Source organism: Chionomys nivalis, chromosome 2 (assembly GCF_950005125.1).
Source record: "Chionomys nivalis chromosome 2, mChiNiv1.1, whole genome shotgun sequence".
NCBI lineage: Eukaryota > Metazoa > Chordata > Mammalia > Rodentia > Cricetidae > Chionomys > Chionomys nivalis.
Genome location: NC_080087.1, coordinates 112,138,994 through 112,154,787, shown reverse-complemented (window position 1 = coordinate 112,154,787; position 15,794 = coordinate 112,138,994). Strand labels below are relative to the sequence as shown.

General features: G+C 44.7%; 1 protein-coding gene across 1 annotated transcript in view; it reads right to left on the bottom strand.

Moving 5' to 3' along the window:
• The window catches only part of Dner (delta/notch like EGF repeat containing), a 298,176-nt gene that overhangs the window by 184,123 nt on the left and 98,259 nt on the right, over positions 1-15,794 (bottom strand). The window contains exons 2-4 of the mRNA XM_057761704.1: positions 10,238-10,558; positions 8,296-8,390; positions 5,950-6,116 (exon numbers count right to left, since the gene is read on the bottom strand). Of these exons, the coding sequence (XP_057617687.1) occupies positions 5,950-6,116; positions 8,296-8,390; positions 10,238-10,558 (583 nt within the window). The remainder of the gene's footprint in view (positions 1-5,949; positions 6,117-8,295; positions 8,391-10,237; positions 10,559-15,794) is intronic.

The following is a 15,794-nucleotide window of genomic DNA, read 5'->3' as shown; positions in this document are numbered from 1 at the left end:
GCCTTGGTGCATGGGCACCCAAATGTATCATATATATGTGTATACATACGCACACCTTGTTGCATGAGAACCTACATGTATCACATGTGTGTGGTGTGTGTGTGTATGTATACATGTGCATGCCTTGGAGCATGGGCAACCACATGTATCATACATGTGAATATGTATATATAGACACAAGTGTGCATGAATATGTATAGAATACATATATATTTACAGTAATAATAATAGTAAAATATCACAGGATAGACTGTCAATGTATACAATTTATATGTTTTAAGTATCCATTAAGAATAAATAATAATTTATTAATCCATAATACATCATCTTAAACTATAGCTTTTATTAATGAACTTTAAAGGAGCATGTAAATCTGTGTCTACCCCCCACCAAAGATGTAGACAGGACATCCACACACAGGACATGTGAGGAAATAGTATGTTTGGTCATCAGTTAAGTATGTGGGATCTATTGAGTGTGGAGAAACGAGGAAACAGTGTAGCCCTGAGAGTGTCGTAGGCTTTCTAGGAAGGAGCAGAGCACTGAAGCACAGCTGTACAGGCTGGAACTCTGCTTTTCAGTGCAGAAGCTTCCTTCCTCCTACTCAAGCACCCTCTCACCAAATGAAGACAATCGTACTCCTCAAAATAATCTTTCGGTTTATCAATATAACACACTATGTCTAGAGAGCCCAGACTAGGAAAGTTAATTGCCACCCCCTTCTCTCAATTGCTTTCTTTCTCTCCCTCTCTTCCCCTCCCCTTCACCATGTGTGCATATTTATGTAGAAGTCAGTGGTGAACACCGAGTATCTTACTCTATCACCCTCCCCTTATTTTTTGAGATAGGGTCTTCCAAGTCAGCGACACTGACTGGTCACCAAGCCCTATGGATCTTTGGGTCTCCACCTTTCCAGTGCTGGAACTAGAGGCATGTACAGACACACACAGCCTTTATGTGGTTATTGGAGCTCAAACTTGGTTCCCATGTTTATTTACCAAATGATCCATCTCCCCAGACCTATGTAAGTTGGTTTTAATAAGCAACTTCTCTTAACTTCTCTTAACAAAACAAAAAGAGTATTAAATGCACAACCATGTAATAAGCATGATGTTTCTGCAATGATGACCTAAGATCTACCACCTTGTTCCCTTAAGATGTTTGAAGAGTTTGGTGGTTACAGACAGAGCCCTGTTGTTACTCCAGATGGGGAACTGGCCATGTGTTAACTCCTAGGAGCATGAGGCCGGGCTGCCTCCTACCTTTAAAGAGACAAACACAGGGCTGAAAGGTATGTTAGGAGTACTTGGTCCAGTGGTTAAGAGTACTTGCTGTTGTTGCTCTCAGTGTCTGTGCTACTGGTCTTACAACAGTCAGAATGGCTAAGACCAAAAGCACCAATGATAGCTCATGTTGGAGAGGATGTGGGAAAGGGGGAACACTCCTCCATTGCTGGTGGAAATGCAAACTTGTACAACCACTCTGGAAATCAGTATGGTGGTTTCTCAGAAAATTGGGAATCAACCTACCTCAGGACCCAGTAATACCACTTTTGGGCATTTACCCAAAGGATGCGCAATCATACTACAAGGACATTTGTTCAACTATGTTCATAGCAACATTATTTGTAATAGCCAGAACCTAGAAACAACCTAGATGCCCCTCAACTGAAGAATGGATAAAGAAAATGTCGTATATTTACCCAATGGAGTACTACTCAGCAGAAAAAAAAAAAAAAAAAAAAAAAAAAACTTTAACCTAGACCCAGAAAGATGAACTTGGTATGTACTCACTCATAAGTGGATACTAGCTGTAAAGCAAAAGATAACAAACCTATAGTCCATAACCCTAGAGATGCTAAGTAGCAAGGTGAACCCTAAGAAAAACATATATAGATCTACCTGGAAAGGAGAAATAGACAAGATTACCTAATAAAATTGGGAGCATAGGGGTGGGGGGGAAAGGGAAAGTGGAAGGGGAAGAGAGAGGAGGGGAGAAGGAGAGGTGGGAGAAGAACTTTAGGGAACGGGATAGTTGAGATGGAGGAAAGACAGAGATTAGAGCAAGGAAAAAGATATTTTAAGGGAGTCATTATGGGGCCAGAAAGAAACCTGGCACTAGATAAATCCCAGCAATTCACAAGGATGACCCCAGCTAAGACCCTAAGCAATAGAGAAGAGGATGTCCAAACTGACCTTACCCTATAGTCAAATTGATGAATATCTTAAATGTCACCATGGAACCTTCATCCAGCAATTGATGGAAACAGAAGCAGAGACCTATTGCAGAGCATTGGGCTGAGCTCCAAAGTCCAGTTGAAGAGAGGGAGAAGTGAGAATTAAGCAAAGAGTCAAGACCATGGTGGGGACACCCACTGAAACAGTCTACCTGAGCTAATGGGAGCTCACCAACTCCAGACAGACAGGAAAGGAACCAGCATTGAACCAAACTAGTCCCTCTGAATGTGTGTAACAGTTGTGTGGCTGGGGCAGACTGTGGGACCACTGGCCGTGGCACCAAGATTTATCCCAGCTGCTTGTACTGACTTTTTGGGAACCCATTCTCTTTGGATGGCTTCCTTGCTCAGCCTATATATAGTAGGGAAGGCCTTGGGACATTCCCAAAACAATGTGCCTTACCCTCTCTGAGGAGTGGAGAGGGGTCTGGGAGGAAGGTAGAGGGAATGGGGGAAGGGGAGGAAGTGGGAACTGGAATTTGTAAGTAAAATGAAAAAAAGATAGTTTGTTCTCTTTTTTAAAAAAAAATAATAAAAATAAAATAAAAAAGAGTACTTGCTATTTTCCCAGAGGACTCAGGACACAGGTCAGGTGGCTCACAACTATCTATAACTCTAGCTCCAGGGAATCCAAAGCCCTCTACTGGTCACTCTGGGCATCAGCACACATATGGGATACATACACAAACACAGGCACCTGCACACGTAAACTTTTTAATTATTCTTTTAAAAAGAGAACATTGCTAAAAAAAGACCCATACTAGAAAACTGTGGTCTCTAATTGGGCAGCCAAGTAAAACACCAACAAGGTTAAAAGATATCGGACTCCCATATGTCCAAAGTATGGAGGCCCAAAAATGTGAGCCTATTTCTACCTTAACCAAAGGTCAGAGAGTTGAAACTTACCTCTGTTCCTTCAAGGTTATTGTCTGTTTCTACCTCAAACAAAGGTCCCACCTAGATTTAGATCAGAGAGTTCTGATCTCTCAAAATTATTGTAAATAGGTGTGGCTAATATCCAGACCTTGTATTTCAGGAAGAGAGAAGTAGATATGCTTCTACCCCAAATAAAGCATAAGGATCTACTAAGTTCCTACTCCCTTAAGGAGATAACTTTGGATTCCACCCAGGGCATGGTTTGCCTACAGAATGCTCTGGTCTATGGTGTGAGCATTACTTGTCTTGTTCTAACAACAAAATGTTTACCTAAAAATGTAGCCGACAACCTTCAATTGGTGTGTTCATTTCCTTGTATCATGTTAATGCATTTTTGCTTTTAAATTTTATTCCTATCTTTTGGGGCCAGGGGTATTTTAAGCAATTGGAAATTAAATGCAGGTAAAATTTCAGTATTCGCTGGAACTCCTTCCCGGTACTATCCTAAGTTTTCTGTTTTATTATTTTCATTTGCATCTTTGTTCTCTTTACTTATTTTCTGGTCCCCATGCCCCTACCCTGGTAAGTGGTATTTTTGTCGAAGCTTGTCTCTGACACCAAAGGGACAAAATGGTGTATGGAGAAAATGTTACCCGAAACTACTATTTCTTCATGAGACCCTAAAGCTATTCTCAACCTATGGAACATGATTCCTTTGGGGGCCTTTTATCAGATAGTTTGCATATCGAGAATTTATATTACAGTTTATAACAGTAGCAAAATTACAGTTACCAAGTAGCAATGAAAGAGTTTTATGGTTGGGGGGATCACAACAACATTGAAGAACTGTAAGGATTGCAGCTTTAGAAAGGTTGAGAATCAATGACTTAAAGTATAATCTGAAGGAAAGTGTCCCTTAGTTATTAACTTATGAAGTTAATTTTTATATTATCCCTTTTGCATTTGAATGAGAAATACTTTCTATGAATCTTTTATTGGTAAATAAAATCATACACGAGTTCATAAAATCTCTCCCCTCTCCAAAGATTAAGTCCATAGTAACACTAGTGAGTCCCTCAGTACTAAGCCCCACCCACATTTCCAATATTAGTCTCCACCCATAGTAATGCTACAAAATGACAAGAACTGTCAGCTAATATTTCAAATGCATATCTTCTCATAATAACAATGATATTTTAAAGTGTGGAAACACTTTGTGTGCTTTCTTGAAATGCTACATAGCTCTCTGTCACAGAAGAGCAAATATTCCCCTAAAGGGGAGACCTTAAGACCACTATGCAAGAAAGTGATTTAGGTCAGTGAGATGGCTCCATAGGTAAAGTCACTTGCTACAGAGTTTTGACAATCTGAGTTAGATCCTGGGACCCACAGGATGGAAGGAGAGAATCCACTTCTCCGGAGTCTCCTCCAGCTTTTACATGTGTCATGCCTACCCCCAATCAATCACACACATCAATAAATATTAGAAACATGAGATTATTTATCACAACACACCAACTACTTCCTTTTAGAAAGAACATTACAACAGATCCAGAATTAACTACCAGTTCCCCGGAATGTGCTGGAGAATAAAATTCAGATTTGTATTTCTGCGAGTACTTCCGCACCCAAGTTCTGTTTATCTAGGACACATCTTGATGGTCAAACCGTGGCCTGAAATGCAATGCCTGTCTTCTTTTTTCTAGCCATTTCCATTCCTCAAAGTGTCTCTGCACCTTGTCGCTACCCAAAGAAAATCCTACTCCTCATATCTGGATTGGCAGGGCTTGAAAAAGGATGTTCTCACGAGAGGAAAGTGACTCAAACGAAAACTGCACTGGGCATCACTAAATAAAGCTGCACATTTTGTCTTAGCCTTTGACCTTCGTTACAATGTCTGCTTTGAGCACATGTCTTGGAGAATAAACCTCAACATATACTTCACATTCACTGTGTAAAACAGTATATCTCAGAAAAAAAATAAACAAATCACCCTGGAATAATCCCTAACGTTTGTAACATTGCAATTTCATAGACATCATATCATGTGACCTCTCCAACCCATCCTGTGACAACTGTGGCCTGACCCCACCCCCAGGGGGGGACTGTTGGATCCGAGAAGGTACTAACAGCAGGACTAGAGGCTTGTGTGCACTGGACTCTGATGAGTGAGTTCTCAACTTCAACTTCTGTCTCCACATCGAAACTACAAAATGGAGTAAGCTGTTAGGAAGTCCCCAGTGTCTTGAGTCAGTGACATTAAAAGGCTTGAGTCACAAGTTCCAGCTCCAGAGAGAGTATCCTCTGGTGACAGAGCCACCTAGTACTGTATGGTCAGAACACTGACCCAGGAGAAAGACTGTCCTGGGGAGGAGCAAGAAAGTGTCTGGGCAAGGCCGGAGGAAGGCTGATGACTTCTCTTTAGAACCAGACCATTTGATCTGCAGGGCAGAGGAATGTTAAAACAACTTCCTGGCGGTAAAAATAACAGAGTAGATAGGTTCAACAAATTAGAAGTAATGAATGGGAGAACAATGCGTGAGGGAGGGAGAACACCCCAAAAAAGCAGACACACACTCTTACTTCTGAGTCAGTACTCAGAGTATAGTTCCTGGATTCCAGCACCTATGCTCTCTCCACATAAAGTCACACTGGAAACGCTGTGTATGAAGGATGTTCTGACGATAATTCAAACCGTTCTTGAAGCAGAGAACATGCAGCAGCTGTCTAGAACTCACACCACATCCTCCAGACAGAATTCCTATGCACCATCTCCAAACACTAAACCAGGGTGGGGCTGAGTCAGATGTGGGGTAGACAGGGTTTCCGTAACTCACCAATGAAGTGATTTGGTCCCAAAGTCAGCATCTCTTCCAGCAGGACAAGGCCCCCTGGAGCCTGGAGGGGTGTCACGCTTCGTCCGTCTATGAGGGAGCACTGTTGAAAGCCTGTGGCTGTGACCTTCCACAGCAAGATCAGTGAAGCGGTGGCATCCTGCCGAATTCTGAAAACAAGAATCAGACCAACGCAACGTCACCCTTGCTAAAATTCATCTTAGGACCAATTCATCAGCTCCAAGATGAGAATACAGATGGACTGTACCTCCACACAAAGTGACAGGAGAAGCAAAGGAGAGGCTGTATAAGCAAGCACCCACCTTGTACACACTGGAGTAACCGCGCTTATCGGAAATGACTACTCCCTGCCACTTGCTCAACGTCTACCATGAAGTGACTAGTGACTCCATCTTTTGCTAATGATAATGACAGTAAAAAGCAGATAGGGTTCTTCTACAGATAAATGTAAACAGAGTCGTACTGAAGTTTATCCTATATGCACACTGCCGTCCCACCCATCCTTCCGAGCCATGCTATCGCAGTGAGCAGTACATCACGCCTTTCCATCTTCTGGATAAGCTCCAGAGAAGAATGGATAATCTAAAGCCAGTGAACCCCTGCCAGCTCCCTCTCAGCTTCACTCCCAGAATCTGTATCCCTGTCACCCAGTGTTCCAGCTACCTACATCTTTTCCCAGGATTTGGCCTAGTCACCAAGCTATATGCATTCCTTCTCCCCATAGGGATTATTTGTGCCTCTAGCCTGTGGGATCCCAGGTCCCTTCCTATGATGCCAGCGCACCGTGCCAGCAGCTGCTTGCTCTTCTTGTACTTTAGAGGACCCAGGTCCTACCTCCCTCGGTCAGCAGACCCCACATAGCTGCTCCCTCAGAACAAGCTCCCCAGTGTGCCATAGATCTCAACAATATCTTGGTGGATGACCAGATTCATGAATAAGTGAAACTATCATATAAGGGGCTAATGACACCCACACTCGAATTTGGGGTACCCACAGATTATACACCATTCCCTTCTTGCTCAGCCTGGGTTCACACTGAGGTTTCTGTCCGTTTCTGCCACCCAAGAGAGGTCCAGAGGGCATTAGATTTGTTGAGAAGGAAGAAGCGGAAAGCCCCGGATGGGGTGGGAGAGGAGGGTTGCTAAGAATGAGGTTATGATGGTGGATAATAGGACCAACTCAAGAAAGAGTTGGAGGATGCCACCACAGGTGAAATTGCGATGAACTAAGGTGTCTGCCTCAAGCCAGCTCCCAACCTCCAGACTTGCTGCTATGGAAGGTACTGTGAAACCCTTAACGTGGGGTTCCCCCTGCTGGTAGAGCTGGGAGCGACCTCAAACTCCACCTCTGCCTAGGGGGACTTTCCTTGAAGACCTTCCGTGCCTGCCTAGGCACCTTTGTCAGGGTGACCTCACTGCTTGGGTTGGTGGGGAAGGTAGAGAGGATCTACCTTCAGTTTAATTGAGATCCTTCCGGTAGACATTGTCAGTGAGCTCACTGTTGGGAACTCCAGGCAGGCAAAGTTGGTCAGGACCCACGGGCTAGGTGGATAGTGAGCCAAACATACAATGGGGAGAGCCAGTGCACAGAACCAGCTGGTCAAAGTCACGTGGCTCTTGTCCTCTAAAGTCCCCTGGGAACTGAGCAGGGACTAGAGTTGAAAGGGCATCAGTTAATGGCAGCAAAGAAGGTCAGCTAGTCAGTGTGTCTGAAACATTCTCAGGCTGGCTCCTTCGGACTCCCAGCTGAGTGCCCCTGGGCAGATGCCAGCCTCCCTGGGTCCCATGTAAATCACCCGTACACATCAAGTGGCTTCTCAGCCACAGCTGCTTTCCTTTGTCCCTTTTCTATCCCCCAGAAGACAATGGGCAGTCTGTCACTCAACAATTTAAGTATAGAACCAAACGCTTTCCCTATGCCGCTTGCCTTGAAAGAGAAAGTTCTAATGTACAGGTTTTTTTTTTTTGATTCGGAGTAAATTACACAATTGAATCTAATGGTCCATTAAAATTTTCAGAAGCAAAAGTCATCTGGGAGGTGAGATAACAAACTCCAAATCTTTCCTAAGGCTGCTGGGTTTCCTCTGTCAGCTCTGATTTGCCCTATCCCATTTACCACTGCGCCTGAGCAGCTGACCAGACCCTAACCCTCCCACAATGATCCTCCTTATTCTTGCTTTCTGAGGGGCATAGGCCAGATCCTATGTGGGATTCATTCACGATTCCCCCTGGATTGGTCAGTGACACACCAGATGCATGGTCGACACCTTGCCAGCACACTGTGCCTATAGCATTGCTCTTAACAGGTTTGAACCAAGGAAGTTCTTACTTTACAGAGGTGTTCTGTGGCACATCAAAAGACACGAGGCGGCCACCTGCAGAGTTATTGGAGCTGGCATTCCCGCAGGCAACATCAGGGACCACCTGGAAGAGAAAGGACCCATTACCCGAGAGGACCCACGGTATGCAATAATAACATTAAGTAAAATCTGCAAGCTGTGTCCTGTGTCTCTTCTGCCTTGTTCAGCAATGACACTGTCACCTGATGGTGAAAGGGACAACTAGATCCCTGGAGACTTAAAGGAAAAGCGGTGCCTTTTGACTTTATGGCATGCAGCTTTGCAGAGAGAGCAGCAAGCATTCTCAACCGCTGAGCCCTTACACCTACATTTTTCAGTCACACTGTTGTGTGGTACCAGTTCACACGGGTGGCCAGACGTGACTGCAGAGACTCCGAGTTGGTCAAAGTATCAAGAATAAGTACTGGTGGATGCTGGACCAAATAGAAAGCATCTATTTTACCCCCTCTGAAAGGCCCAGGGAACAGAAAGAATGTAGAAGTCAGAGGAAGGGCTGAAGGGAATGCTGACCTTCAGGTACAACATGGCTGCTGCACACTTGAAATCATAGGAGCAGTGATTACATATACAAGATCCACACAGGATCAAGTCCGTCAGCATCCTAATCACGGGCTGGGGAGGAGCTCATGGGGTCCAATCCACCTGAAGATCTACACACAATTAATGACAGAGGGAGTGGGGGGGGGGCATTTTCCTCAGTGGTGTAACCCTGGTACGACACCCATGCTCCTATAAACGAACTCTCAGCCGTCCTCTTGTAGGCAACCCCGGTGAAACTGACTGGGTCACTTGCAAAAAAAAAAAAAAAAAGGCATGTTAGTAGACAAGGGATACTTGGGATGATGAAGGGGGCTAATAACAGGAGGGACCAAGAGAGAGTAATGGGGGTGAATGGGACCAAATTACATTATGTAGATATATGAAAATACCATAACAAACTCATTATTATGTACAATTAGCATATGTTAATGACAACACTTTTTTTAAATATTTATTTATTATGTATACAATATTCTGTCTGTATGCCTGAAGGCCAGAAGAGGGCGCCAGACCTCTTTACAGATGGTTGTGAGCCACCATGTGGTTGCTGGGAATTAAACTCAGGACCTTTGGAAGAGCAGGCAATGCTCTTAACCACTGAGCCATCTCTCCATCCCCTAATGACAACACTTTTAAGTGAATTGCAGGATATGATGGTGTAAGCCTGCAATCCCAGCACTTGGGAGGCTGAGGACGGTCATACAAGTCTAAGGCTGTTCTAGGCCATATGGTGACTTCCAAGCTGGACCGGACTATGTCCTAAGACCTCTAAAGAAGAAGAGGCAAAAAGATGATAAAAGCCAGTGACTTGGGAGGACCGGAGTGAAATAATATCTTCTGAGACATGACAGGACCATAACACTCATGGATTCATGGCAGTTGGGTCAGCAGTGTGTGGTCCTGCAATATGGCAGCCTTGAGTGACCCCCACATTGAACTATCTCCCCAATTCCAAAATTAATGCACAGAACTGTACATAGAGATCATGCCAGGAAATAATTCATTTTTAATTTTTACTGGATCCCTTTTTGCTCACACAAATCATCACACCTGGGCAGTACAGCAAGTCAGAGGGCAGCCTGAGCAACCTTGGCCTTGTCTAAAATAAGGAAGGGCAGTGGGGGTGGGGTCAGTGCTAGAGTGGATTGGTGCTGGAGTACTTGCCTGGCATCTGTAAAGTTCTAAGTTCAACCCCCAGTGCTGGAAAAAGTCATGTATACAAGTAAAGACAGATGTAAGGTTGCAGACATGATTTGCTCAGTGACAAACTTAAAGGCCTTCTATTTTTATTGCTTACATTAAAACCACTGAAATTGTTTTTGACGTTTCTGGTTCCTTCTGTGAAAAATACGTGCTGTACGATATTCTTACCTCCACTTGATCCCATTTCATTTCGACGACTTTCTGCCCTGTTTTTGGCTGCCAGGTTGGCAGTGTCACGGTTGCCTGAGCGCGGGGCAGGATTGTGTCAGGCTCCTGGGTGGCGGGAACAGGCTGAAGCTGTCTGGGTGCCATGGACTCTGTCCAACCAGAGGCTGGAATACTGGGAAGTGGCTGTTCACAGTTAAGACCTTCATAGCCGTCGTTGCAAATGCAGAAGTAGCCGTTGCTGCTGCTGCTGCTGTCGCTGCTGCTGATGCTGCTGCAGTTACCATGGTGACAAGGGTTATCGGCACATGGATCTGTAACAAACTGAAAGGAGACCATAAATGGGTCAGTTATTCCCTCACAAGGAATGTGGTATTGCTGGTAGGAAATTCGCTCCCTGGCTTACAGCTCTTTTCTCTTAACACCATTGCTTGTGAGCGTGCAATCCTTTGCTTCCCTGGGTCATCCATCAGGACACTTATTACAGATAACAGAAGCTGAGCAGGAGAAACATGATAAGGAACAGCTACCCCAATCCTAAACCCTAAACCACACGGATTTAAGAAACACATCACTGAGTAGAATTTTTTTAGATAAAATGTTTAAAATAAGACCCCTAATAAGGGCTTTACCATCAGCTGCCAGTCATGACAAATGTCTTTGTGGATCTAAATTGGAATCTTCTTTATAGCCTAAACCTTTGTAAAAATTCTGAATGAGAAATTGTTGTCCAATTTCTGGCTTGCCTATATCTCACAACTTCCTACCTGAACTTTGGAGTAGATCTTTAAGATAGTGTTATTCAATTGATGGTTTGCAGGGCTGTCTATTCCTATAATAGTCTTTGCTGAAAGAGAGCATCATGGGAACGTCAGCTGAGCTTGGTGAGATTTTTGGTCCCATCACTCTGCAGGGTCATCACAGAGAAACTGGGTCTCAGTATATGGGAAGGAAGAAGAGGCACTTCTATGTCTCTCCTTAGCGTCCATGTTGATCTGAGCCCTTCACTGCTGACCTCTGAAGGGCCGCTTGCTGGTACTTGAAAACGCACTACAGAACAATGGCACAAGGACCGCCTGCTCCTCTGGAGCTGGCACCAGGGTCGGGCTCCGTGTCTGGTACTAAGTTCCAGCTTACTCCTATGATACAGGAAACTTCAATCTCAGCAGCTCCACCCCCAGCTTCTCAGAGCTGATTGCAGAAGAGAATCCGCTACCAAATCAATGGCACAGAAAAGGGGCTCTCAGTTCTCTTGCTCGAATGAGTTCACACGACAAGCATGTGTGGCCACGATTCTGCACAGCAAAAATGACTCCTCTTATGCTAATTACTCTCATCGCACAGTTTCCAGCAGACTCCTTCAGGGATGGAAGAGGATGAGGGACTGAATCAGATGAAGCTCTAGAAATATCACATTAGCGCTGCATTAGCACTCGGTGATTCCTGCTCGGAATCTCGGAGAGTTGATGGGTTAGCCTCCGAAGAGAATAGCAATACCGCCAATAATTTTAAATATTTATAATCTATAGGCACAAAGTAAAACCCACATACCATTCCAAGAAGATGTAGCCCTCCCTCATCTGGCCCCTCCTACTCTTTCTTGTCCCTTCTCTGTGGACTTCAGGTCTCTGGGCCAAGGCACCAGCTGGTACACCGGCTGTGGTCTCTCTCCCAGACTCTGCAATGGCTCCCTACTCCGCCGTATTCAGTTCTCTCCCTAGGTGAGGACTTCCCTCACTATGAAATCTAAAAGAATCCCTTTCCCTCTGTCCCACAAAAAAATAAAATAAAAAGTGAGCTCCGCGAATGAGGAGCTTTCAAGCGCCCTACTTACTGCTCTATTTCCAGCACATCAAGAGAGACGGCGAAGCTTTTTAAAAACGTTGAAAGAAATAAATGTGGATGGATTGATTGATATTTGGACAGAATGGGATTGGGGGTGGGAGCTGCATGTTTAGTCACAATGCTGGCTCGCTTCTAGTTTATTTTTAGGAGGGCCCAGTGGAATGAGTGTCACCTCAAGAACTAGTTGACCGGGAAAAGGAAGAATTTAATGAGCCAGAGCAAAGGGGACAGTTACAACCATGTCTCTGAAATCAACGTTTAAATCATCCAAGGATGACCTCGTCACAAAGGAAAAATTGGATACATACACCAAAAAAAAAAAAAAAAGGCAGAACTACATTTAAATCAGAAGGGATCAACACAGAAATTAATTCCAGACGCTGAAGCTGCCATCAAGCTGCTGAATCCGTGTCACTGAGGTAAGTACTGCCACTCTGGGAACAGAGAGATTCTCTGCGCCATCATCACAGCCAACTGCTGAGACATCTTGCCCTCAGAGGGACCCAGGCTCCTCAAAGAGACATCAGACACTGCTCAGTCAACAGCCTTAAGTTCAAGTGCAGTCAAGAACCTTAAGGCGAATGTGCCCACCCTTCCTGTGGCACAAGGGTGTGACTGATGCCCACCACACCCCTCTCATGGCCACACAGAGCTCCAGAAGAACACCACCGTGGAGCTGCCTCATTCTTACAACCTAGGACCCTGAATCTGTGTCACTGCTGGGATGTGAAAGGGTTGAGGAGAAAGCCACCATGACCGCCAACAAACACCAGCACAATGCCACACCTGTTGCCCAGCCAAGAATGATCCCTGCGACTCACTTCCAGAGATGTGACATCAAATTATTATGTCCCAAAGTCCCTTTGGATCAAGCTTAGGGCTAGTATTTCATTTCTTCAGACAGCAAAAATTAATAGGAATTAAACTCAGATCACAAATACCACCTCAAATGGGTTCTTTCTGTGTGTGTGTGTGTGTGTGTGTGTGTTTACACGTGTGTGGTATGTTTGTGCATGCTCATGTGCATGCACATGTGAGTGTAAGGGCATGTGTGTGAACATATGTGTAGAGGCCAAAGGTCAATGTCAGGTACCCTCCTCCGTGACTCTTCATCTTCTGCTTTGAGACAAGCTCTTCCACTGATTCCATAAGCTCACCAGTTTGGGCTGAACTAGCTGGCCAGAAATCTCCAGTGATCCATCCATTTGTGGTCTCTCAGAGCTGAGGTCACAGGTTCCAGTCACCTGGGATAGACTGAGGGGTTGGAATCCAAACAGATTATTTTGCTAGTGGGGCAAGTACTTCTCCCCCTGAGCCATCTCCAGAGTGCTCCAATGCATGCTTAGGAAAAAGGCACAGTAAAAGGATGACTCCACGGATATTGATTAATGGCTTACTGTGTGCCTGAAACTGCTCTATGTCTGGCAATCGATGCTAAAAGCACAGACAGCTATCCAATCTCCCTGAGGAGTTCACTCCTAGTAACCCAGGACCGAGAACAGGTCCCACCTGCCATCCAGTGTGCACGGTCACCTTGTCTTGAAGATCAGCACATTTGTTATTTCACAGCCGATGTTTCTTGATGCTATTGAATGACTAATTCAGAATAGAAGCCAAAGTCTTCACAGACTCTCATCATCCTATATGTCCTGCCTCCAGCTCCTGGGCTTCTTCATTACCCCTTCCCTCCTCCATCGTCTCCAGACACACTGATTGTGGTTTCTTCAACCCTCCAGGCATTCCCCTGCCTCGGATCCTTTATAATTGGTTAGCCCTCAATCCAGAAAGCCTTGATTCTGGTGACTGCTCTGAGCTTCCTGGGAGTCTTCATCAGTTACTATCTTCTGATAAGGATGTCCCTGAGCATCCTCATTAATAGTCCAGTCTCCACCCCTTGTCACAGAGACTCCTCTTCTCCTCCTTTATTTTTCTCAAAATATCTGGCATCTTCTAACATATATTTAAAAAAAACAGTTTATTTACTTTCTGTCTTCTATTATACAATGTTACCTATGAGGTCAGGTTTTTTTTCCTGTCTGTTTGGTTCACTTGAATGTCCCCAGTCCCAGTGCTTGGCACCTGGCAGTTGTTGAGAGACTGAGTGAGGGACTTTGAGTGTAAGAATCTGTTTTGAGGTGCATTAAGTAATCCCGTGGCCATGTTTGTGGAAGGGCTGAAGAACACCCAATCTGCTATAAAAACAGGGAGTGTATACCATCCTGGAGCCAGGCAATAGGGTGAGCTAGCACAGTGTAGAGTCACTGCCTGAGAAGGTAGGAGTGGAGCAAATGGGCTTTGTTGGGAAGAATACCATTCTCCGCTTAGAGAATCAAGTACATCTCTGTCCTCAGAGGCCAGCTGAGTAGGTGGGATGGGAAAGACCAAGCAGTAAGGAAATGGTCAGAAAGTACGGTCTACACCTTCCAGCTAGGATGGGACCACAGCAACCATGGCTCTAGCTCCTGGAGTTTGGAGCTATAGGAGAATGAGAAAGAGGATGTGCCAGAGAAAGTCTGGATTCTACTCTCATGGATGGTGACCTTGGGCATGAGAAGGAAGTGTCCTAGAGCTCAGCACTCCGAGGAGGGCAGGAAGAGGGAGGGCTTGCTCCATTCGCTTCCCAGTGCATGTCTGTGCTGCACATTGGAATGGCTTTGGCCACAGCTGTCATCCCTACGCTGACACGCAGCCAATCAAGGTCAGGGTCCACCTGTCACAGTATTTTTTGTCTTGGAAAATAATTCTTTCTTGTTCCTCTGGTAAACGTCTCGACTATATTCTAATGCCGGGTCCCCAAGCACTTCCCACTAGATGTGCAAGAGAACAAACCCGTACTTCGGCACCAGGCACATTCAGCCGCTCAACCGAGAAATCCACATCTTACTAAAACACAGGGCCCCGTGCCTTAAAATTTCATTATTTCTACATTAGGAACTCTCAATCCACTCAGAAATGATTCTAAGATCTACCTGGGCAGTTAGCGTTTGGCAATTCACCGTCTACACAATTATGCATGCAGATAAATTATGAGATTATGGAACTTCAGAAAGATTGCTGGATTGCAAGGCGAAAATTTTCAAAAAACAAGAAATGGGGCTGGGGAGATGGCTCAGAGGGTAAAGACACTTGCTGCACAAGTCTTATGGCGTGAGTTCATCCCTGGAACCAACAGTGAAGGAATTGAACATCTAATTCCTGAAAGTTGACCTCTACCTCCACACATGTGCCCCCCCTTACACACACACACACACACACCTGCACTCATATACACATACACACACACCTGCACTCATATATATATATATATATATATATATATACGCACACACACACCTGCACTCATATACACATACACACACACACCTGCACTCATACACATACACACACACACCTGCACTCATATACACACGCACACCCCTGCACTCATATGCACCCATATTACTCAAATATACACGTATACAATAGCAATTAATAATATCCACATATATATTTGAGACAGGTTTTTACCACGTAGTCCTGGCTAGCTTGGGATTCACAATGTAGACAAGGCTGGCCTCAAAGGCAAGAGCTACTAAGTCCAGCTCAAAATACCCATTTTGTTCAGAGAGCTCTTTCTTTATCTAAGCAGTTTGGGATGTAGCCATCTTAACACTAAACAAACCCCTATTTGAAGAAAGAATATTCTAAGCCTTGTAGCAGAATTCTATGGTTAACA